This window comes from Microtus pennsylvanicus, chromosome 15, assembly GCF_037038515.1.
Source record: "Microtus pennsylvanicus isolate mMicPen1 chromosome 15, mMicPen1.hap1, whole genome shotgun sequence".
Lineage (NCBI taxonomy): Eukaryota > Metazoa > Chordata > Mammalia > Rodentia > Cricetidae > Microtus > Microtus pennsylvanicus.
The window spans coordinates 38,256,865-38,281,653 of NC_134593.1; the positions used below are offsets into that span (position 1 = coordinate 38,256,865).

A 24,789-nucleotide genomic window follows, 5' to 3' on the forward strand; every position below is an offset into this window, starting at 1 on the left:
TGGGTCATTTAATAGGCACAGAAATTTATAATTTTAGAGTCTAGAAAATTCTAAATGAATGTGCTGGTAGGTCTGGCACGCCTGTTTCCAAAAGATGCCTTGAATTTTAAACAGGGCAATAAGTTTGTCATCAAATTTAAGGGGATGGCCTGGAGGGACGGCTCAGCCGTTAGACACTAGGCTCACAACCAAAAGAGTTCGATTTCCAGCACCCATGGCTGTCCCTACAGGTACCCCCCCCAAAAAAAAAATTTAAGGGAAAATGATCTTTTTAGTAAGTGGCTTTGAATTAACTGGTGTCTGTATGGAAGAGAAAATGAACTTTTTTTTAAAAAAAAATTTATTTATTTATGAACTTTTATCTCTACTGTTATACTTTTACAAAAATTGTCAAAGTATATAAACAATAGACTTAAATGTTGAAAGTGAAAGATTTAAAAGAAAATCTTTCCATAGCTTTTGAATAGGCAGTCTCACATGACACAAAAGAACTAATCATAAATTGTTAGCACTAAACTTGTTTCAGATAATATCAAGAGAATGAGATGACAGCTGACACAAGGCATCCAAGAAATAATTCACATCCAACCATACAGAGCACTGTAAAGTGAAAGCCAGTATTTGCTTTAAAGATGTTTATGCAAAAACCAATTCTCATCTTTCTTTACACATCTGTTCCTTTATAGTTTAGTGTCAGCTGGGCACACAAAAAAAAAACTTTGAAACACTTTCAACTCAAAGATCCAAATTGCAGCTTTCTCCTTTCCCTTACAAACCTACTCAGCTTCAATTTCAGCTAACTCTAATTGCGCACCAATTAACTCAATCTAGAAACCTGCATCTCTTTCAGTTTAGTGGCCAGAGGGCCCTACTCTGCCTCAAGTCTCTCTCACACCTTCTTCTCCCGTTTTACAATCAGTGGATTCAGATTCCCCCCTCCTGTTATCTAGTATTAACACTTCTCTTTCCCTCTCAAACCATTCATTCACAACACAGATGGGAAATGTCTACAGCTTGCAAATTTGTAACACTTTAAACTTTTTAGTATTCTACACCTCTATCTCTTGGTGACCAGGATTACATACTTAATCCATGTACTCTTTTGTTTCTCCAACTTGAATACGACTTTCTTCCTTCCTTCCTTCCTTCCTTCCTTCCTTCCTTCCTTCCTTCCTTCCTTCCTTCCTTCCTTCCTTCCTTCCTCCCTTCCTCCCTTCCTCCCTTCCTCCCTCCCTCCCTCCCTCCCTCCCCTCCCCTCCCCTCCCTCCCTTCCTTCCTTCCTTTTTTCCCTTTGGTTTTTTTCAAGACAGGGTTTCTCTGTAGTTTTGGAGCCTGTCCTGGAACTAGCTCTTGTAGACCAGGCCTGCCTCTGCCTCCCAAGTGCTGGGATTAAAGGTTCGCGCCACCACCGCTCGGCAAAATACTTATTTTTGTTTGGTTTTTCGAGACAGGATTTCTCTAGCTTTGGAGCCTGTCCTGGTACTCACTTTGTAGACCAGGCTGGCTTCAAACGCATAGATCCACCTGCCTCTGCCTCTCGAGTGTTGGGATTAAAGGTGTGCTCCACCACTGCCCAGCTCCTTGTATTTTCAAATCCCCCCCCCCCCCCATTTTTTGAAGCTGCTTGGGGTGAGTGGTGGGTGTTTTTGTTTTTTTTTTGTTGTTTATTGAGACAGGGTTTCTCCGTAGCTTTGGAGCCTGTCCTGGGGAACTAGCTCTAGTAGACCAGGCTGGCCTTGAACTCAGAGATTCGCTTGCCTCTGCCACCCCCCCCCCCCCGCTGAGATTAAAGGCACACGCCACCACCGCCTTAAAAAAAAAACAACAAAAAACAAAAACAACAACAAAAAAGAAAAAAAAAAACAGAAAGTGGGATTGCCCAGAGGGCAAACATGCAGAGGATTTTGGCCTGTGTTGGAGAAAAGTACTAGGAAGGCGGGGAAGAATAAGTTTGGCCTTTTTTGAGTTAAAAGTCAGAGGAATGGGCGAATTTAACAGTGAAGATATGTAAGCAAATGTGTGACTGTAATTTTTTTCTTCATTGACTCTCATGTTTCCAAACTGGGTGGGGTCTTACATCATGTTTAAGGAAGTCATTGACCACCTCTTCATCCATTTTGTAAAATGACTTTTGGGGCACATTAACAGCTCTTAAATCAATTCTGATCTGCAGTGTGGATGCAGTGCATACTTTAATTCTGTATCTCACTCTGTTGAGCTTCTCCCATTCCTTCCCGTTGCCCATTACTACTTCCCCTCAAGGACCTTGCAGGAAGCTTCCCCGCCTGACGTTTGCCTCTAAGGACGGCGAGGGTGGGAGGGGAGGCCTGACCGGGTAGTTAGAACACATGGCATCACTAAGACAATTTAGGCCAACTTCCATCCACCCCGTGCCTTCAAAACAGGCTTTTCTTCGTTTGGAAGGTCAAAAAGGAAGGAAGTTTAGAGTGTGGTGAGATAGGATCTGGCCATGCCTCCCGAAAATCCCACCCTCCGTGTCGGTAAAGCGACTTCCGGCGAGCCAGCCCGTCGGATTTCCCCGCTGACCGCCGTGCGAATTCATGCGCCATACCCGGCTCTGCGGCCGGAAAAGACCTGGCAGCCGCGAATGACGTCACGCGCAGCTTGGCCGCCTGCGGGAGCCATGATGGAAACCGGAGAAAACAGCGATTACTTAACGTGGCACACTTTAACGGAGCCGCGAACTCCCCCGACCGACCCCGGTGCCTTACAGCGGGGTTTTGAGGCAATACCAGGGGTCCTGCGAGCCGTGCACGAAACTCCTCCGGGCATGCGGCGGGGTACAGGCCTCCTGACCACGCCCCCGGGGCGGGACCTGGCGCGCGTCACCGGCCGGGGGCGTGGCCGAAGAGCGTTTCCTTCTCTTTCCCAGCGGGCCCCGCGCCCACCTGCCCGCCCTTCGCCTCCTTTTCCGCGGCCGCCTGCTGCGCGTCTGCTGATTGGCTGCCGAGGACGGAAGCTCTGTTGGTGTTTCTTTAGAAGTTTCCCCCCCTGGGCGGCGGCAGAGCTGGTAACCAAGGTAGAAAACGCTCGGGCCGAAGCTTTAGTGGTTCTTAGGGATGGCGGCAGCTGCAGCAGGATCTGCAACGTCCCAGCGGTGCGTGATTTTCCTCACCTTTGCTGTTTGTCTTACTATTCTTTCCTTGGTTAGTGAGCCCTGCTGAAGTCCTTGTTTTCCTGGCAGGTTTTTCAAGAGCTTCTCAGATGCTCTGATCGACGAGGACCCTCAGGCGGCGTTAGAGGTGAGTGAGCTCATTTCTGCTCCATTCGCTCTGGGACTCTTGGGCTCCTTTAAACCCCGCCTCTTTCCATCTTTACCTTCATGGGATCAAAACTACAATTTTAAGTGTGTCTCAGTCCCAATATTAAGAATCACCCGAGATCCAGTTCTTTGTCCCCTAGTGACCCCTTTGCCACCGATCTTGCCCTTTCACTCCCCAGACTTAGGCACCTCCCTCCGATTCATTTCTTTGACACATAGTTGCCATCTGTGAAAGGCCTGAAGCAACCTCTTTTACTGGCGTTTATGTTCAAGGAAAGGGCGAAGATAGAGCTTAATGTACCATTCTTTTTAATTTGGCAGATTTGGTTGCCTGTGCCAGGTGCTGTTAAATGCCCTTAATTGACGAAATTTACTAAAGAACATTTTTGCTTCTGTGCCTGAAACTTTACAGATGTCTGTCCTTTTTCTTCACGCAGTTGTTTATAAAAACGCGTTTGTATACCTAGTCTGGCCTCAAACTTTGGATTCCGTGAGTTCTTGGGATACACCACTAAATCCTGCCTGAATTTTTAATATTGTGTGTGTTGCCTTTGGACTATTTCAGGTAAAGTCTGGAGCAAACGATCTTTCTAAGGATGTTGATTAGGAGCATTGGCTGGTCCGGAGAGAGTTGTTAGGACACATCAAGTATGGTGGCACAGGCCCTGTAATCCCAGTACTCCTAAGGGTACTGACTGTGAGGGTCAGAAATTCAAGGTCATTCTCAGCCTCAATGTCAATTGAGACTAACCTTGGGTTTGTGAAGCCTTGCTTGACACTTTAGAGCTCTAAGAATCACGCTGGAAAAAGGAGCCCTAGAGAAATGACTTCTCAAGAGGCTAGCAACCTAGTAGAGCTACCCTGTTGCTTGAATGTTTCAAGCTTGATTTTTGTATTATCAGCTTCACTGAGTGATCATCAGATTAAACAGATTGTTGAGTAGCAAGCTGGCTGCATGCCTTCAATTCAGCCTACCCAGTGAGTTCCAGGACAGCCAAGGTTTTTTTAGAGAAACCCTGCCTGGAAAAACAAAACAAAACCAAAGAAAACAAGGTGGGGCTGGAGAGGTGGCTCAGAGAACTTAGGCTGCTCTTCCAGAAATCCTTAGTTCAATTCCCAGCAATCTCATGGTAGCTTGCAACTGTCTACAATGAGATCTGGTGCCCTCTTCTGGCATGCCAGTGTACTTGGAGGCGGAACACTGTATACATAATAAATAAATAAAATCTTTTAAAAAAAGAAAAGGCGTTGGTGACTTTGAGATTACAACTGGAAGCAAATGTGTTTTTTTCTTCTTTTGCCAAAAAGGAGTAAAAGCAAAAAGGAGAAAATGGGGAGGACTGAAAAAGAAAGAAATGAAATAATTATTGAATTATTGAATGCTGGGAATAGATCTAGGCTGCCCCCAAAGCCCTAGGATCATTGGCAAATGCTGCTCCTTCTAATGTAGTCCTTGTAACTCTAACCGTAGTGGCTACTACACATTCTGGACTTAAGTATTAATTTTTCTGTTTGAATGAAAATAGGTTCAGTAAAGAAACCAAAATAGCCACTCTGTGAGTGAAAGGGGGGAAAGTTTATTCTAAACTGCCAAGGCAAAGCAGAGAGAGGGAGGGAAGAAGCAAGGAGAGAGGGGGAGAGAGAGAGAATGAGATAGAGACAGTGTGTGTCTTTGTGTTCTGTGGGGAATGGATACCTGGGAGGACAGGAGCCTGTGGACTGGGGTGGGGGTTTGTGAGTAGGGAGCCTTGAAACTAGCATTGACCTTGACTAAAATGCCAAGCCAAGCCTTAAGTTCCTTTTGCTGGATATCAGGAGAATTACTCTCTTTAGCAAGTAGTAACTAACTATCTTCAGCCTCTGAGAAAATGCCAGCTTTTGTTTAAATGCCTGACTTTGGGGAAAGGAACACCTGAGGGAACCTGACACTGTTTCTGGTCTTGCTTTGTTTTGCTGTGTTAATGACACAGTAGCCAGATGACAGTTTGTTTCTGGTCTTGCTTTGTTTTGCTGTGTTAATGACACAGTAGCCAGATGACAGTTTTAAAATATAAGCTGGATCATGTTACTTCTCTACTAAGACTTTCCATGACTTTCCTTCACACAGATGGTCCAGATTCCTAATCTTGTCCTGCAGGGCTCCGGGTGAGGTGAACAGCTTAGAGCTTCTTTTCTCTCTATAGAGCTACACTGTTGCAAATGCTTCCAGCTCAGTTCTACTTCTTTTTCCCAAAATATACTTGACCTATATCTCATTTTACTTGGGAATGCTTTTTTCTTTAGAGTTCACCTGAAATGAACCTTGTTGAGCGGAACTGGCTTTCCTGTGTAAATCTAAGCTAGGCACGACAGTAGTTGTCTACTCATGATGGACGAGCTCTCCTACTTGGTTCTTGCAACCCCGGCGTTCTCTACATTTTGCTCAGTAGGGAGTTGAAGCAAAGAGTGAAAAGGTTATCACCTTGCTCAAAGCAAAAAAGCTTGGGAGCTACTGGTGTCTGGTTTCTAGGGATCAAGGTCATCTGCCGGGAGAGGATCGGGGACACGTGCTCTACCAACTAGTAGTTGACTGGGAAGGAGCTTTGTGGGGAGCTCAGCTGAGATTGATAGCCGTGTGGTGATCAGTTCTGATCGGTTCTGGTGTTTTCCTCCCTAGCAGTGCTGAATGGTTTTAATGAAATGCTGCTGTCTTCTGGGCTTAGAAAGTAGCTCCGTTCCTGGGGAAAAGAGGAGAAGCCAGCTGGAGACTACCCAGACGTTCTTTGAACCTTAATTAGCATTTTATAAGGGCTTAAAATCTTAAATATTTGGCTGGGTGCTGGTGGCGCAAGCCTTTCATTCCAGCACTCAGGAGGCAGAGGCAGGCGGATCTCTGAGTTTGAGGCCAGTCTGGTCTACAAGATGACAGGCTCCAAAAGCTACAGAGAAATCCTGTCTCCAAAAAATAAATAAATAAAATAAAAAATTGAAAATTTACTAAGAGCTAGTCTTAATGAAAAAAAAATTTTTTTGACAGTCTTGCTGGGATTTGAACTCCTGTCCTCATGTATGCTAAGTACCTTGCCTACCAGCCCCAGTTTCAAAGTCTTAATTATTTATTGAGACAGGGTTTTGCATATCCCAGGTTAGCCTCAACTCATGTGTAGCTGATAATGACCTTGAACATCTTGACTCCCCATGCATCCTGTGTTAATACCGTTTTTAAAATTTTTTTTATATTTATTGAGCTCTACATTTTTCTCTGATCCCCTCCCTGCCTCTTCCCTCCCCCTTTAACCCTCCACCATGGTCCCCATGCTCCCAATTTACTCAGGAGATCTTGTCTTTTTCTACTTTCTACTTCCCATGTAGATTATATCTATGTAAGTCTCTCTTAGTGTCCACATTGTTGTCTAAGTTCTCTGGGATTGTGGTTTGTAGGCTGGTTTTCTTTGCTTTATGTTTAAAAACCAACTATGAGTGAGTACATATGATAATTTTCTTTCTGTGTCTGGGTTACCTCATTCAAGATAATATTTTCTAGCTCCATCCATTTTCCTGCAAAATTCAAGCTGTCATTCTTTTTTCTGCTGTGTAGTACTCCATTGTGTAAGTGTACCACATTTTTCTAATCCATTCTTCGATTGAGGGGCATTTAGGTTGTTTCCAGGTTCTGGCTATGACAAAGCTGCTATGAACATAGTTGAGCACATGTCCTTGTGGCACGGTTGAACATCCTTTAGATGTATACCGAAAAGTGGTATTACTAGGTCTTGAGGAAGGTTGTTTCCTAATTTTCTGAGAAATCACCACACTGACATCCAAAGGGGTTGTGCCAGCTTGCATTCCCACCAGCAATGCAGAAGCGTTTCCTTTTCCCCACAACCTCTCCAGCATAAGTTGTCATCAGTGTTTTTGATCTTGGCCATCCTTACAGGTGTAAGATGGGTTTTGTATCCAGTAGGGAAGCACTCTGCCTACTGAGCCACCTTTATAGGAAAAAAAAAGTCTGTATTAAAAATATTTTTCCTTCAACCTGCTGTCTGGGTTATGTCTTATATAATGTTTAAAAATACTATTTTGAATTTGATCTTGACATCAAAACTTTTGGTTATAATATTCCTTTTCTTTTTCTCTCGACTTTTTGAAACAAGATCTCTCTGTGTAAGCCCTGGCCATCTTAAAATTCTCTGTAGACCTAGCTGCCGTAGAACTCAGAGACCCCTGCCACTGCCCCTGCTCTGGGGTTGAAGGCATGTGCCACTATACCAGCTCACAAGATTTATTTAACCTAGGGATTTCAAAATCTTAGAAAACGTCAATGCAGGTGAGGTTGGTGAGAGAAGCTTAGAGTCCAGTGACTGGAAGTCTGCTCTGGTGACAGACCTGGATTTGAATCTAGTCTCTGGTTCAGTTCTGTCACTATGGAAGTAAGAAAATGAATTTTCTGTATCTCCCTGGAAAGAGAACACTGTAGTCCAATGGTTCCCAGTCCTCCCAAGCTTTGACCCTTTAACAAAGTTCCTCATGTTGTGGTGACCCCCAACCATAAAATTACCTTTGGCTGTAATTTTGCTGCTGTTATGAATCGTGATGTAAACACTGTATTCCGATGGTCTTCGGTGACCTTGTGAAAGAATTATTTGACCCCTAAGGTGGTTGCAACCCACAGATGAAGCAATAGATTTTAGGGGCTGCTTGGTGATCTTGGCTGGACATAAATGAGCTGGGGGAAGAGTAATAAAGACAGTGTTAGAGATATAAGGCTGTAGGATGTCCTGCCAAGAAGAGCTTTGTGGAAGGACCTAGACTTTTGCTTGACATAATTGGAAAGCTTTGTTCAGAGACACAGCAAAGGGGTTGATGTTATTCGTTGGATTAGATTCTTGTAGTACTTTCGAAGTGGATGATTATAGGTATGTTTTTTGGTTTGTTTGTTTGTTTAATTTTTTTTGCCAAACAAGGTCTCATGTAAAGTAAGCTGATCTGTAACTTGCTATGTAGCAGAGGAGGACCTTGAACTTCCTCACCAGCGCGGGGATAACTGGCATATGCTATCGCATCCAGTCTTGTAGTGCCAAGGGTTGAACCCAAGACTTGTGCATGCGAAGCAAGCCCTCCCGCAATCAAGCTATCACCCACCCATTCTGGTTTTAGGTCTATTTTGATTTTCTGGTATACATTGGTTTTGGAAATCAGATTAAACGAGTCCACGGTTAGTGGCTGTTTAAATACATCTTTTATAAAAGCTAGTGCGTGGGTGCATTGAACAGAGCATCACTGTTTTAGTCTGCACTTGGCATTGGCCTTATTGACATGTGATGTTTTCTTGCATTGTTAATGGTCCAACTGCTGTGTGACTACTGTGACTACCCAGGGCAGTGAACATTATCATCTCTCTAATGCTAGCTCTTACTGAGTTGTCTGTGGGATTTTATCTGGGCTTTGAGTAGAATGTTGTAACCTATTTTGGTTTTCTGGAATTGATAGGGATTGCCAGTTGGTTGTATGTTCACTCATTCTTTTAACCCCTGTGAACTCTAGATTGAACTTCTAAGGTTGTTTTTTGTCTTTAATTTTATTTTTTTTTTTAAATTAGATAACTTTACATTTGTTTCCTTCTTTCCTTTTTTTTTTTTCTTTTTGAGACAGGCTTTCTCTGTAGCCCTGGCTGCTCTGGAACTTGCTTTGTAGACCAGGCTGACCTTGAACTCACAGAGATCCTCCTGTCCCTGCCTCCCAAGTGCTGGGTTTAAAGGCGTGAGCCACCACCACCCAGTGAGTTTTACATTTTCTGGGCTCCTCAAATTCTACATAGTATTTTGGCCTTCTCCAAATGAGAAGGAAAGCTGAGCTGGTCTGTGTATCAGCTGACCTTTTTGGAATAAATGAGATGATAATAATTACTATTTATTGAACTCTTAAAGTGAGAAATAGTGATTCTTAATAGTGACAAGCTCTAAACTTATTTCCTCCCTTTTTCTCCAAATAGCTTGTGTTCACAGGTTATTTGATTTGCAGTTATGTTTTCATTAGAATCTGATGGCTTTACACACTGTTTACTGACCTTCCATTGTTTGTATTTGTAGGAGCTGACTAAGGCTTTGGAACAGAATCCAGACGATGCACAGTATTACTGTCAGAGAGCTTATTGTCACATTCTTCTTGGGAAATATCGTGGTAACGTTTCTTGTGAACTATCTTGTCAGTCTGTAGTTTACTTATAAATTCTGTGCAAGTTAGAACGTCGAAATGGAGTCTTAGTGGATGTGTCCATGTGTGCCTGTGCTCACACTTGCGTGTGGGAAGTTTGAGAATAACCTTGGGTGCACTCGGGAAAGCGGTCTGTCTCTTTTAAGACAGGATGTCTCAATGGCCTGGAGCTCGCCAGGTAGGCTAGACTGCTGGCCAGTGAGCCTCCAGGGATTGATTCTAAGTGACTATACCTGGAGTCTTCAGCGGTCCTGGGGATTGCACTTAGGTCTTTGTTTGCAAATGAAGGCCTTCCCCAGCTGAGCCATCTCCCCAGCACCATCTTTGAGGATTTTTAACATGGTTTTTCATGGGATAAACCTGCTGAGTAACTTGATTTAACAGTTACAGATGTCTTTTCTTCAGTGGACAGAATTTATGAAGATGTCATTCATTGTGGCTGTATTCAGTGATGAATAATGCTTCATTTATTAATACACTATTTGAATTATAGTCCTTGTGCTAGCAGTTTTTAATAAAAATGAATTATTTCTGGAGTTATGTGCCTTTAAAAACTTGAGTGTGGCTGGGGGACAAGAATTCAGTGTTACGTATATTGTTAATGAGAATAGGAGATGAGCTTTGGGATGTAGCTTTATTTACTGATGACAGATGAGCTTTAAGGAGAAAAACTAAAGCAGGTTGGAAAGAGGCCTTAGCAGTTAAAAGAATGGAAACTGCTCTTTACAGAGGGCCTGAGTTCTGTTCTCAGCACCAATGTTAGGCTGCTCACAACTGCCGATAACTCCAGCTCCAGCAGGTGGATCTCTGGCCTCCCTGTGATCTGAACTCTGTGGACAGACAGATTGACACACACACAGTTTAATACATTTCTTTTTAAAGAAGGAAGCCAAATATTAGATCACAAGGAAGATATGTGATATTAGATATCACAAGTACATTTTATCTTGGATTAGTTTCTCCTTATTTAAAGCCATTTGTCTTTCAAGAATTTAAGAGGTTAAAATAAAATATTGATATATTTGTTTTACATTATTTATTTGTGTCTGTATGGCAGCTTATGAGTGCCACAGTACACATGTAGAAGGCAGAGGACAGCTTGGAGTCCACTCTCACCGTGCCGTGTGAGCTCTGGGCATTGGATTTATGTTGTCCAGTTTGAGGACAGGCACTCTTAACTGCTGAGCCATTGTGTTGTCCCTGATTCACGCTTGTGTGTGGTGTATGCTAGGTCTGTAAACACCTGACTAAGCAACCTTTTCTTTTCATATATAGATGGTATTGCTGATGTAAAGAAGTCTCTTGAACTCAATCCTAATAATCCTACTGCTATCCTTAGGAAAGGGTATGTAATTAACTCCTGGGTTTGGGCTACTACAGGTATTGATTTGTTGAGTAAATTTGTTATAAGCTCTTTATATATGTTGTAGCCACACAGTACTGACTTCAGTTAGCATTTTAACTGAAGTGTGAGAAGATGCATGGTTTTAATGTGACGCTGACTGGAGTAACCACAGAGTGAAGAACTGATGGGTGTCCTCTGTCAGAGCCACATGGAGTAACGAACAAAACGTGCTCTGTGTGGTTTGTTTTTAAGCATTGCTTGTTTTTACTGATAAGCATGATTTAGTTAACTGAGCCAATGATTTTGTATGATTGTTCTGAAATGAATAAATTGAGTTTTAATGAACATTACACTAGATATTACAGTAGCTAAAAAGACCTTCTGGCGTATTAGCTTATATTGGAATTCTCTTTCAGCATCTGGAATGTAAAAGGTGCCTTTATTTAGAAAGAAGGCTGTTGTTGATCAGTGATGGTGCTCGCCTTTAATCCCAGCACCTGGGAGGCAGAGAGAGGCAGGTGGGTCTCTGTGAGTTCGAGGCCAGGCCTGGTGTACAGAGTGTGTTCCAGGACAGGCTCCAAAACTACACAGAGAAACCCTGTCTCAAAAAACAAAACAAGAAAAAGAAAGATGGCTGTTTTTCATATTTCATGTGCGTGGTGTTAACCTGACTTTAATGTTCTCCTCCAGGATGTGTGAATACCATGAAAAGGACTATGCTTCTGCTTTAGACACTTTTGCAGAAGGACAGAAATTAGACAGTAAGTATTAGAAATACATTTTCATAAATGAATAACCTTTCTGTATCCTAGGTACCATAACTAAATTTTGTTAAAAATCTTACTGTCCCAGAAACCCAATACCCTTTTCCTTCCTTTTAACATTATTTCGTGTTGATTTTAGAATTTGAATTCACTTAAAGTTTGATTAAATTGACCTTACTTTAGTGTTTCAGTCACAGATCAGCTTTGCCAATAGCAACTACAATCAGGCTCTGACAAGCGGGTTAGCCATTAAAGCGCATAATGTGCAAGCAAGGGGCTGGAGTTTGGGTCCCTAGAACCCTTTAAATGTCAGGTTGGGATGGTAGCTTACCTGATTTCAGCCTGGGAAGGCTGGAGCAAGTTGGCTGTGCAGACGATCCAAATAGCAAGTTTTATAGCAGAGTCTTTGTGGAGAAGTAAGGGTTAAGTCTGAATCCCTTGTGAAGTATAGAAGAGATGGGAACTTTCTGTGTCTTAGACTGAGTTCATTACGGAGCTGAGGGTGACCTTGACCCTGAGAGCTTCCTGCCAGAGTAATGCTAGGTTTACTAACAGGTGCCACTGTGCCCAGTTTATGCGGTCTTGGGGAGGAAACCAGGGCTTCCTGCAGACATACACAGCTATATTTTCAGGGAAAATAGTTTTGAGAGTATTATGCTTCTTCACATTGCCATGATTTTGAGGAGTATGTATGAACACTAAACCAGGTCTAGTTACATAGAGAATTGAATGCTGGAAAGGTAGATTTTATAAGTAATCTTGTAGAAAATTACAGGAAACTTCATAGTCCAAATTGTATTATTATTTCTTTCCTGTAGTAGAGTGTTATCACAGTTCTTTAAAACAAAAAAGTTCTTAACTGGAAACAGTTTTTTTCTTCTTCTTTTTTTTTTTTTTTTATGGTTTTTCGAGACAGGGTTTCTCTGTAGCTTTGGAGCCTGTCCTGGAGCCAGTCCTGTAGACCAGGCTGGTCTCGAACTCACAGAGATCCGCCTGCCTCTGCCTCCCGAGTGCTGGGATTAAAGGCGTGCGCCACCATCACCCGGCGGAAACAGTTTTTTTCAAGGGGACTTTTGTCAGTGTCTGGAAGAGTTTTGATAGTCGTAACTAGTGGAAGGGGCCCTGAAGATCTTTGAGTAGTCCTCTAGTGCACATGAATGTTTCCGCGAGAATGTCAGGACTGATGAAGTTGACAAGCCTGCTCCTGAAGTGCTAATGCTTTACAGTTTCCTCTGCAGTATCACTGCCCTTCTGCCACTCGATCACTCAGAGGAAAGGACTTTAGGCTCTGATGCGCAGTGACTGAAGAAGGTAGAACTGTGGGGGAAGTAATGCTTCCGTTTGTTTACCCCAGTTTGGGCACATGGATTCTATAGCTGTTCATTTAAGAAGTCAGAATAATTGCTCTTTGCAAATCTAAAGAATTTAGTTTTCTAATTCTGTGAGGTCAGGCATTCTGTATTCTGTATTCTTTGCTTTATCCCTTCTTCCCCTTTGTATGGTAAGAGGCTTTTACTGGTTATGTGAATAATAGGTTAGTTTTTTATTTTATTTTATTTTATGTGCATTGGTATTTTGTCCACATTCATGTCAGTGAGGCTGTGAGATCCCCTGGAATTCTAGTAACAGGCAGTTGTGAGCTGCCATATGGGTGCTGGGAATTGAACCCTGGTCCTCTGGAAAAGCAGCCAATGCTGTTAACCACTGAGCCATCTCTCCAGTATTAAATAGGTTATTTAAGACTAGTTAGTGTTTGAATATAATAGTTTTCCAGAAGAATATAGTACATGTGTGCCTAACTAACATCGTCATGAATAGTTCAATTCCTTTTATAAGTCAGGCAATTTTAAAATGCAGTTCATGCCATTAATCTCAGTACTCTGAAGGCAGAGGCAGGCGGATCTCTACTGGTTCGAGGTCAGCCTGGTCTACAGTGCTAGTTCCAGGATAGCCAGGGTTACATAGAGAAACCCTGTATCGAAAAAGTAAACACAGTTGTGTTTTCAGATTAGTTAGTAAATTTTTGCTTTGATCACCTAATGTTTAGCACCTTTTACTGGGCATAGTAGCTGTTTAGATATTGTTCTAGATCTTCAGAGGTAAATAATTTTTTATTTCATTCACATCTCTGCTCTCTATAAATATATAGCTCACTATGTATGTCTAGTTTCTTGGATACTGTATAACTTGGAGATGTGACTGTTAATGTATGAAGTACTGAGGACAGAATCACAGAGGAAATGACAGGTAGATGGTAGCTGTATTGTAGAGCAGGATGAAGGAGGACTGATTTGGGACTCTTCAAGCCTCCTTTGCCCTGTGAGAGAGTTCAAGATCAGGGTAGATGCAGGAAATGTAGATTACTGACAAGCTGGAGAGATTGACTAGTTAAAGCTAGATGAAGAGCTAATGGTAAGCCCGTGATTACATTAGAGCTTTATCACTGTGGTTGCTGAACTCTGGGCAGGCAATGTCTATTTTCTTGACTGCTCATTTCCCAGTTCCTGCACTACTTTGGACATAGTGGGCAGCTAGAATAAATATGTTACATTGCTCACATGAGGGATTTTACACTCAGGGTTTTTTTGTTTGTTTGCTTGTTTGTTCCAGGTACAGATGCAAACTTTGCCATCTGGATTAAAAGGTGCCAGGAGACTCAGAATGGTAAGTATGTTGGGTAGGTTTTTGTTTTAAAAATAAACATTTCAAGTTTTTTTTTTTTTTGTTTGTTTAAATATTTTAATCTTTTTTTCTTGGTTCTGGGGATCAAACCCATGGCCTTGTACATGCTGGTCAGGTGGTTGCTGTACCACTAAGTTATACCCCAGCCCCAATAATAGTCTGTTTCTGATTGTCCCTCTTTTTCTTCTTAAGTCAGAAGGAAAATTTGATGGTTTTGCTTGGCCAAAAGTATTATGTTACTACCAGTAAAAGATAATGAAGGAATCTGAAGTAATTTCTGGATGCAAAATGAAAACAATTTGATCCAAGGGTAATAATTTGTTACATTCGAAATACATAAAAAGAATTAACTTTCTTGATTGATGTGTTTGCTGTAAAAATAATGTCTATATCTTTGCCTACAAACTTACTGTTATCTGAAAATGTTTCCTTTTTTTATGTTTTTTAGGATCAGAATCTGAAGTGGTAAGTCCACTCATCCTTCATGTTTTACTTAGTCTTTAAACTTAATCAAATATATTTAAGCCAGGGTTTGGGATGAGCTCTTATTAAAAAATTCAATTTAAATTTTAGTTATCTGAAATAATTCATTTTGAAGTAAAAACTGTAAATTTATAATCATGTAAAGTACTGTTGTCTTAATGAAGTTAGGACATAATATAAGCTAATTGGTTTTTTATGTGATCAGGGTGATTATTTCCTATCGTTTCCTTACCAATACCAACAACTTACTAGGTTAAATAGTTATCATCATGAAGTAGCTCACAGCCATTTCTAACTCTAGTTTCAAGGTATTTGATGCCCTCTGGCTTCCTCGTACACTTGTTCACATGCGATGAACAGCAAAAATGAATAATAAATCTTTTTAAAAAATTACAGTGTCATTGTAAGGAAAAGTAACAAATATTTGAATTTAATTTTTAGAAATTTCTTTTATGTGTATTAGTGTTTTGCCCGTGCGTATGTCTGGACACCATGTATATGTGTGGTATGTGTGTAAGTCAGAAGTGGAACTAGAGTTGGCAGGTTGTGTTGAGCTGTCATTGGGTGCTGGAAATTGACCCTGAGTCCCCTGGAAGGGCAGTCAGTGCTTTTGACTGCTGAGTCATCTCTCTAAGTCCCATGGTCCACTTTGTTTCTCATCAGTTTAGACTTTCATGTAGTGCAGTTAAATTATGGCATCCCATTTTCGTAGTAGTCACATACATAGTCAAGAAGTAAAATCGCAAGAGTTGGGCAATGTGTGTATAACTCATTTTATGGATAATTACCTTTTTGAGATGCTCATTCGTCTTTTAAGAAAGATTTCCATCTCAAGTTTCCAAAATTACATTGAGATTGAGAAAACCACTTATTCTGAGAGATTTATTTGTGTATAAACTGTGTCTAACAGAGCTAATCTGCTTCCGACAGTGGGAGCATTAGGCAGTAAAGTTTAGAACAGTTTCCAAAATTGAAGCTCTGTTCAAACATCTCTCTACACCCGTGTTTTCCCCTTAACCCTAGGTGCCTGGGTGGTAATTAAGGAACCGATTGGCGCGGTCTTGACAGGCTGACTTCCTGATTCACCTGCCAGTAGTGTTTGTTCAGGCCTTAGTTTAGGTTTGTGTGTAGGCCAGGCTCTTGCAATGACTGAGAAAAGCGACTTGAGGGGGAAAAGGTTTATTTTGGCGCAGTGTTACTCATCTGGTTAGGGAGATAATCAAATCATAGCTGCTTACAGCAGGGTGATCAGGAAGCAGAGAAAAAGGGAGCAGAGGGTACCCAATCAATACAGCCTTCAAAAAATTCATCCCTAGTGACTTTCCTCTAGCCAGGCCCTGCCTCCCCCAGTGGTGCCATCCATTAAGTGTAAACTGTTCAGCCTGTGAATAACAGAATGACATTCACATAACAAATTCTCATTGGTCCAGTAATAAATGGTACATAGCTTTAGTGTGTTCTGCCATGATGTGGTTTGGGGTGTGTGTGTGTGTGTGTGTGTGTCTGTAGTTTTTTAAACGTATGTGTATATGCACTGCATGTGTACTGGGTACCCTTGGATGCCAGAAGTGGGCATTGGCTCTCTTGGTACTGGAGTTACAGGTGGTTGTGGGCTGTCAGTTGGTGCTGCAAACTGAACCTGGGTCTTCTGGAGAGCAGCCAGTACTTTTAGCTGCTGAGCCATCCCTTCTGCCCGGATTCAGTCTGCTTTTGTCCTGGTTCCAGGCTAAATAGTAATTGTTCTAGTTAGTGTTTGCACATGGGTCCTAGAAACCTCTTGAATGGTTTGACTGACTTCTTTGGTTGCTTCTTTTCTCATTTAGGGACAATTCAGAGGTCTCCCATGACCCCAGGCATCATCTTTACTTTACATAGCCTTGATTAGTGAGCATATAGTTTATCAGTGGTATGGATTGGGTAATTCTCATTTCGATGGCTGGGAGCGGAGGCAGGAGGATCAGGAAGGAGGTCAGCCAGCCTAGTCTGTGAATGAGACTTGCCTGAAGTAAGAATTATTATTTCTTTTCTTTTTTTTTTAAAGAATTATTATTTCTAATAGTCAGGCTATGCTGCAGAGATGCCCTAAATAGAGTGAAATGTTCTTCTGAAGCTAACCATTGAGCTGAAGTTATACGGTCTCTTAAAAATGATTTATCTTTCTTGAGATGGAGATAATGAGATATCATTAGCTTGTGCTGGTTTTGAACTTGTTTTGTCACTGGGGATGACCTTGACCTCCTGCTTCTCCTGTTCCTGTCTCCCAAGTGCTGGGATTACAGGTGTGTGCTGCTACCACATCAGGCTAAAATGGTCTTCAAAATGCTAACCTGCTGAGTTTTGAGTTCTGTATCTTATAACTGGAAATACTACACAAATACAGTTTTCCCAGTCATTCTTGTAGAAAGTTTTACTGTTTGTTGTGGCAGGGTCTCACTGTGTGAGGCAGGCCATCCAAGCAGCCTGCCAAGATCACAACACTGTACCTTTTCCATATTAAAGAACCACTGGGCTATGAAGAAATAATGTATGAATTTTTAGTGTAATTGTTAAACTAATGTGTAAAAATCTTTCTCTTTCACCTTGCCAAAATCAGTCTGCATCTCAGAGAACTCAGTCGAAAATCAAGTAAGTGTTGTTGTTTTTTTTTTATAAAGCAGTGCCTGGTAATGTGCTTAAAGAAAACTCTGTCTCCACAGAAGGCAGAGTCGCACTGTGTCATTTTAAATGTTTTTGAATTGTTCTGTCTTTATGAAGAATTGTATTTTAAGGCTGTCTACTAATTAGTATTAACATTTAAATAAATTCAAGCAGCTTTCATCTCTAAACTTGCTTAGCTTGCTCGCACGTTATGTTGCCTTTCTGTGTATTAAGGAGAGCTATTGCCAGTTAAGTTGATACTGTTAAATATGTAAAGAAGTGGTAGGCTACCCAGAATTGTAATCTGCCATTATATGTCTGTCTGTGTGTGTGTGTGTGTGTGTGTGTGTGTGTGTGTGTGTGTGTGTGCGTGTGCGTGCGTGTGCGTGTGTGTGTGCGCACGCTCATGTGAGAGAGCTGCTGGAGATTTGACTAGCAAAGGCTTCATCATTCTAAGCAAGCGCCATGTAGGTGAGTTGTTGTTCACACTATAAGAGGCAGGACAAATATAAGTCCCTGTCCTCTTACTTGGATCAGTTTTTCATAGGAATGTTCTACCTGAGTTCAAAGTTAGTACTGAGTAGCAATAGTGAGTAGCAAGGTTTGACTTTGGCTTAGTAAAGAGCTTGCCCTGCAAACTTGAGCACCTGCATTTGGATCCCCATCTCCCACACAGAAACAAAACACCAACAAACAAAAAGACTGGTGATGGCAGCATGTATCTGTAACCCTAGTGCTGGGTAGATGGAGACAGGAGGATCCCTGGAGCTCACTGGCCAGCCACTTGCCTAGCTATTTAATGAGAAACCCGTTTCAGAAAATCAGGTAGGAAATAATTGGGGAAGCCACCCAACCACTGGCAACACACACATAGATTCGTACACTCAGCCACATGCATACATGCATTCAACATACACAATAAATTATTCGCTAGTCACATAACAACTTGTACTTTTTAATTTTTTGTTGAGAAAATATTTTTATTATCATTATTTTTTACACCCTGACTGCAGTTTCATCTCCCTCCTCTTCTCCCACCTCACCACTTTCCCTCTGCTTCTTGATGCCCACCCACCACCTCCTCCATTTCTATTGATGCCCACCCACCCCCTCCTCCATTTCTATTGATGCCCACCCACCCCTCCTCCATTTCTATTGATGCCCACCCACCCCCTCCTCCATTTCTATTCTGGCCTCCCATGGAGATCAACTGAATGTGACATAGTAAGCTGCACTAAGACTAGGTACCTCCACTTACTTAAATTAAGGCTGAGGAGGCAACCCAGCATGAAGAAAGGGGTCCCAAAAGCTGGCAAAAGAGGCAGAGACAACCCTGCTCCCGTGTTAGGAGTCCCACAGGAAGACCAACTTACCCAGCTGTCACATATATGCAGAGGGCCTATATCAGTCCCATGTAGGTTCCTTGGTTGTTGGTTCAGTCTCTGTGAGCCCTGGTTAAATAACTTGTATTAGTTTTTTCCCCCACTTATTTATTTTTTTAAAAAAAGAAAACAAACTATCTTTTTATTTTGCATACCAATCCCAGTTCCCACTCTTGTATTCTTTTTTTTTCAATTCCTGTCTTTTTATTTATTCATACACAACTACTTGTCTTCCGGCTTGTTGAAGCAGTAAGTCAGACAGCACTTGCCACAATAATGTCTGTCAAAGTGGCTGGCCATGAAAACTCCAGCACCACATTCATCAAAAGGACACTCCCGACGAAGACGGCTGATTTTGCCATTTTCATCCACCTTATAGTACTTGAGTACAGCCAGCTTCACCTTCTTCCTCTTATGCTTGTTCTTCTTGGGGGTGGTGTAAGACTTCTTTTTCCTTTTCTTAGCACCACCACGAAGTCTCAACACCAAATGAAGGGTAGACTCCTTTTGGATGTTGTAGTCAGACAGAGTACGGCCATCTTCCAGCTGCTTGCCAGCGAAGATCAGCCTCTGCTGATCAGGAGGAATTCCTTCCTTATCCTGGATCTTGGCCTTGACATTTTCTATAGTGTCCGAGGGTTCAACCTCGAGCGTGATGGTTTTCCCCGTAACGGTCTTCACGAAAATCTGCATCCTGGCGGCGCTGCCACCACAGATGGCGATCGGAAAAGCCCACTCTTGTGTTCTTAAGACTCTAACAGAAACACGTGATGGTTTGCTGCAGCGCTTGGCACCATCACTGAGTTGTGCAGTGTGTGCTGAGACCCTTGAAGTACATTTCTTGAATCAAGATGCTTTATTTGGCAGTTCCAAACCATTTATAAGTATGCTGTGAGGCAGGCCCTTCCCCTGTTCTTAGGAATATAATAGTGCAGGATAAATAGCTTTGCCCTCTATATTTGGGAGATGATAGTCTAGTCTGGTTTGGAAGTGTGAACGTCCACATTTTCAGAGCTTTCGCTGTGGGAGGACACACTGGTCTTCCCTCAAACATTGAGTTAAAGAGAAAGGTGTATAATTTGATGGCACTGTGGGGGGTCTGTGTAATTTGTACTCATTTCTTTCTCCTCCTTGTATTTGCTCCCATCTTCAGTGAACAGAGCTTAGAGTATTGACCCAGGTTGATCTGTGACCGCTGTATCAATGCTGCTGATTGATTCAGAAGCTGATTGCTTCATTTTCATGAGCTAGCGTTCTTAATCTCTGTTTTTTTTTTTAAAGTTAGTTAGCATTAGGTGGAAATGTCAGTACTGGTAGCTGTTAAAATCTCCTCTTCTGTGTTAGCTTAAGCACAGCAGTAGTAGGAGATGAGAGATTTGTGCCAGCCTGTCCTCTGCCTCCCGCGCTCTTCCTGAAGTTGTTTACAGCTGCTTTGCTATTGTCTTCCTCAAGGTGGAGCTCTTGTTACTTATCAGTCTATTAATTTGACAAACAACTTTAAGAAAATCAGAAATTATATGAATATGTTCCTTTAAATAGGTATGACTGGTATCAAACGGAATCTCAAGTAATCATTACACTTATGATCAAGAATATTCAGAAGAATGATGTAAATGTGGAATTTTCAGAAAAAGAGGTAATTAGTCTTTGAACTATATATTATATAGAGTAAATACTATTTATAAGTTTAGTGTGTTGCAGAACAGTTATACCAGTTTATTAGATATATTCCATTTCTTCTTGAGATAATATGAGAAATGCTAAATAAAGTTGGAAGCTGTTTCTCTGTGTAACAGCTCTAGCTATCTGGGAACTCATTTGTAGACCAGACTGCCTGGAACTCATGGAGATCCACCTCCCTCTGCCTACCAAGTGCTGGGATTAAAGGTGTGGGTCACCACCACCCAGCTCATTTGAAATTTTTTGAAATTTGAACTATGTAGACACGGCTTGTCTTGAACCTGTTGTAATCCTCCTGCCTCTGACACTAGAGTGTATGTTGCTGTGCACTTAGTACATGGTGAGTTTATACCACCATCACTGGCTTCTCTGTGCATCCTCTGACACTAGAGTTTATGTTGCTGTGCACTTAGTATATGGTGAGTTTATACCACCATCACTGGCTTCTCTGTGCATCCTCTGCTAGATTTGCAGGGTAAAGCAGAACTGGGTCGACATAATTAAGATCCATGCTTGGTTAAACTTACTGGATAACTTTAAAAAGGTTTAATTTATCACCACCACCCACCTATCCATCACCACCACACAAAAAGTTTAGTTACATGGGGTTTATACATGTCTTAAAATTCTTAGCTATATCAAATGAATATGATTTAATAGCTTTCCTTCCTCATGATAGGTATTTAAGAATAGTAGTGTGTTAGGTATTTAAGAACAGTAGTGTGGTAGAAGTAACATTTTGCACAGGCATGCAAAATTTTAAATACTGTATGTTATATTACTTTGTTATGTATTATGTTTTCTTGATTAAATGTTGGGTATGTGTAATTAGATCTGTAATTAATACTATGTAATATTCTTTTCTGCCATTTGGTTCTGTATATGAGAATCCAAATGAAAGATGCCATGTGGACAAAAAACAACTTTGAAGTACCTAAATCTGACATTCCAGAGACCTTAGTGGGCAAAGCCCGCTCTTTGTTTAACAATCTGAGTTTGATCCTGGTGATCCTCACGGTGGAAGGTGAAGATAAGACTCCTGAAACTTGTCACCTGACCTCCGCAATCATGATTTGACACGTATAGAAGGGTACACACAAACAAACAAGCCCATGCACACTAAAGAAAAAAATCTTTCTGTGTGAAAACTTAATCTGTAACATTGCTGAAATTTATATTTATATTAAATACTGAACCTTTTATGTACATTAACAAAATGTGATGCCAACTTTGTTTTTATTAGTTATCTGCTTTGGTAAAACTTCCTTCTGGAGAAGACTACAATTTGAAGCTGAGGTTGCTTCACCCTGTAGTACCGGAGCAGAGCACGTTTAAAGTGCTTTCAACAAAGGTAAGCAAGTTGGAAACTGTAACCTAAAATAGTAGTATCTGCAAGACAGACCCTGGTAGATGAGATCATCCAGGTACAGTAGGCCTGTAGTCCCGACTCCCAGTGTGTTAGAGGTCAAACCCAGGGTTTGTGTGCTCGGCAAGTACTCTCCCACAAGTCTACATTGTAAATCTTGTAGCTCCTTTTAAGACACACATTAAGTTAAAAGGAATAAGTAAATAAGAACCAAGTTTTTTTTTAATTACATTTTTCTATTGCTCTTCACCTTATTTTTTATAATAGGGTGGATCTATGACTGTACTGCAGCTCCCTTAGTTATTTAGCTTGGCAGACCTGTGAGCCTCTGGAATCTGCCTGTTTCTGCCCTAACAGCTCTAAGACTAAGGGCAAATGACCCAGCTGCATTGTCTGTGTCTGATGGGAGTCTAAGCTTGTGTCCTCATGCATGCAGAGCAAACACCTTAACATTTATTTTAAAAATCGTGTATGTGTGTGTATTTGTGTTGGGGTGCATGCACTTGAGTGTATGTGTGTATTTGTGTTGGGGTGCATGCACTTGAGTGTATGTGTGTATTTGTGTTGGAGTGCATGCACTTGAGTGTATGTGTGTATTTGTGTTGGAGTGCATGCACTTGAGTGTATGTGTGCATTTGTGTTGGGGTGCATGCACTTGAGTGCAGGTGCCTAAAGAGACCAGAGGCATTGGATCCCCTTGGAACTGGAGTTATTGTGAGCCGCCCAGTGTGGGTGCTGGGACGTTCTGCAAGAACGATTTATACTTACTGCCACTGAACCATCTCTCTGTTCTAACCAGCCTCTTAAGATTTGATACTCATATGTTTGTCAGTGTGCTCTGTTTTGATGTATACACATTCAGTCTCATACATAACATAGTAATGTAAGGATGAATCTGCAGTTTCTAATTTTTTTAAAAATTTATTTATTATTTATAGAGTGTTTTGTCTGCAGGCCAGAAGAGGGAACCAGATCAAATTACAGATGGTTGTGAGCCACCATATGATTGCTGGGAATTAAACTCAGGACCTCTGGAAGAAGAGCCAGTGCTCTTACTCTGAGCCATCTTTCCAGCCCCTTAAATTTTATTAAGCTGAATATAGGTTATCTTATTAAGAGGAAATGATGAATATATTTGAATTATAATTTGATTATGTAGTTTAAATACCTGTTTATTTTAAAAAATAAGATTACACAATGGAATTAGTTTTTAGAGTATTAAATATTTCAAAGAGGAGGGTAGTAGTGTAACTTAGTAGAGAATATAAAATTCTTTTTATTTTTTTTTTATTTATTTTTTTTTTAATTCTTTTTATTTTTTTTAATTTTTTTTTTAATTCTTTTTATTTTTATAAAAAAATAAAAAATGCAGGGTATGGTAGTGCATACATGTAATCCCAGCATCCAGGAGGCTAGGGTGAGAGTATTGATGTGAGTTTAAGGCAAGCCTGGGCTGCAGAGTGATTTTCAGATCTGCATGGGTTAGGTAGAGTGAGACCCTCACTTAAAAAAAAAAAAAAGAAAAGAAAAATACAATAAAATGTGTGACTTGTGATCCAAAAGGAAGGGAAATATTTGTCCTTTAAGAAATGTTTGGTGCTGGGTGGTGGTGATGCACGCATTTAATCCCAGCATTCGGAGGCAGAAGCAGGTGAGTCTCTCACCCTTGCCTGCTCTACAAGAGCTAATTCCAGGACAGGCTCCAAAGCTACAGAGAACCCAGTCTCAAAAAACCAAAAGAAAAAAAAAGAAATAGGAAACATCTTAAACATCTTGCTTCCAACCTGGTCTACAAGAGCTAGTTCCAGGACGGGCTCCAAAACCACAGAGAAACCCTGTCTCAAAAAACCCAAAAAAAAAAAAAAAAAAAAAACCAAAAAAAAAAACAAAAAAAAAAACATCTTGCTTATCAGGAACAAAGTTGATCAGTGACGAGGCCGCTACATGACAGAGTGCTCTGGGACAACACAGTGAGAGGTCGGCAGTATTTCAGCTGCTGTTCCCACCCACATAGAGTTAAATTTGTTCAATAATAGAACTTTGAGTTGTCAGTCACAAAACTGGGGATATTATGAGAGGCAAGTGAGGATATAGTGAGTTTGCATTGTGTATTTGTTAATCATATTTTAGTTGTTTTGGTTTTAAGTCCAAGACTGAATTCAAAGTGTCGTTCTCCTGACGTGGACTTTAGTAGGCTGAAATTCAGTATTGTCCTTTGTTGTGTGCCCCCCCCCCCTTTGCTAGGCATTGAATATAGGGCCTTGTCTAAGCTCACAAACACTATACTTAGGTATATTTCCAGCCCATGAGATTCTTACTGCATGTCTATTTGAAGTAATTTGAGTAAGAATGAAGAGATGAGTGACGTAAGAACTTGTATTTCACATATTTGACATGTAAATGCAGCTTGTGTTTCAGCTAAATTAATTTAGTATAAGTATGCTCCCTCTATTTGCTGAATTTGATAGTTGTCCCCTTATATGCATTATGCTCAGTGACACTTGTGTAATGGAAGAATCTGAATTGGAGTCAGATTTAACCCTGTGGAGTTGATTCAGTAAATGTTTTACACAGAGAAAGAAAACAGGCTCATGGACTTTAAACACTTTCCCCCAAATTTACACTAAATAATTGTTTGCTGTCACAGTGGTGTCGCATGCCTATATCTTTACAGAAATAAATCAAAATCTTTGATCATTTCCCCTTTCAAACAGCAGAGGGAGGCAGTGTCCTAGGAACATGGTTCAGTGAGTAAAGAGCTTGCCTTACAAATGTGAGGCCCAGATTTCTAGAACCTACATAAAATCAGGTGGGTGTGGTGGCTGCTTGTGATTCTTAGCATCCAGGAGATGGAGGTAGGGAATCCCCAGAGCAAAATGTCATAGTAGCTAAAATGCTGTGCTCTGAGTTCATGGGAGACCCCACCTCCAAATAAAAGGTGGAGAGTGATGGAAAAGACACTTGATATCATCTTT

The 24,789-nt window shown here is 41.2% G+C and overlaps 2 protein-coding genes across 2 annotated transcripts in view; one reads left to right on the top strand and one right to left on the bottom strand.

Moving 5' to 3' along the window:
- Positions 1-2,903: 2,903 nt before the first annotated feature.
- The window catches only part of Sugt1 (SGT1 assembly cochaperone of MIS12 kinetochore complex), a 36,245-nt gene continuing 14,359 nt past the window's right edge, over positions 2,904-24,789 (top strand). Inside the window, exons 1-10 of the mRNA XM_075949475.1 lie at positions 2,904-3,118; positions 3,206-3,263; positions 9,352-9,442; positions 10,751-10,820; positions 11,511-11,581; positions 14,195-14,248; positions 14,715-14,731; positions 17,343-17,374; positions 20,308-20,404; positions 21,692-21,799. Of these exons, the coding sequence (XP_075805590.1) occupies positions 3,081-3,118; positions 3,206-3,263; positions 9,352-9,442; positions 10,751-10,820; positions 11,511-11,581; positions 14,195-14,248; positions 14,715-14,731; positions 17,343-17,374; positions 20,308-20,404; positions 21,692-21,799 (636 nt within the window). The 5' untranslated portion in view covers positions 2,904-3,080. The remainder of the gene's footprint in view (positions 3,119-3,205; positions 3,264-9,351; positions 9,443-10,750; positions 10,821-11,510; positions 11,582-14,194; positions 14,249-14,714; positions 14,732-17,342; positions 17,375-20,307; positions 20,405-21,691; positions 21,800-24,789) is intronic.
- On the bottom strand, positions 18,942-19,483 carry LOC142835587 (ubiquitin-ribosomal protein eS31 fusion protein-like). Its single transcript, XM_075949158.1, has one exon. The coding sequence runs from the start codon at positions 19,459-19,461 to the stop codon at positions 18,991-18,993; it is 471 nt and encodes a 156-aa protein (XP_075805273.1). The 5' UTR covers positions 19,462-19,483; the 3' UTR covers positions 18,942-18,990.

Excerpts from the sequence above, each read along its gene's own strand:
- LOC142835587 (XM_075949158.1), bottom strand. The coding sequence starts at position 19,461 with ATGCAGATTTTCGTGAAGACCGTTACGGGGAAAACCATCACGCTCGAG.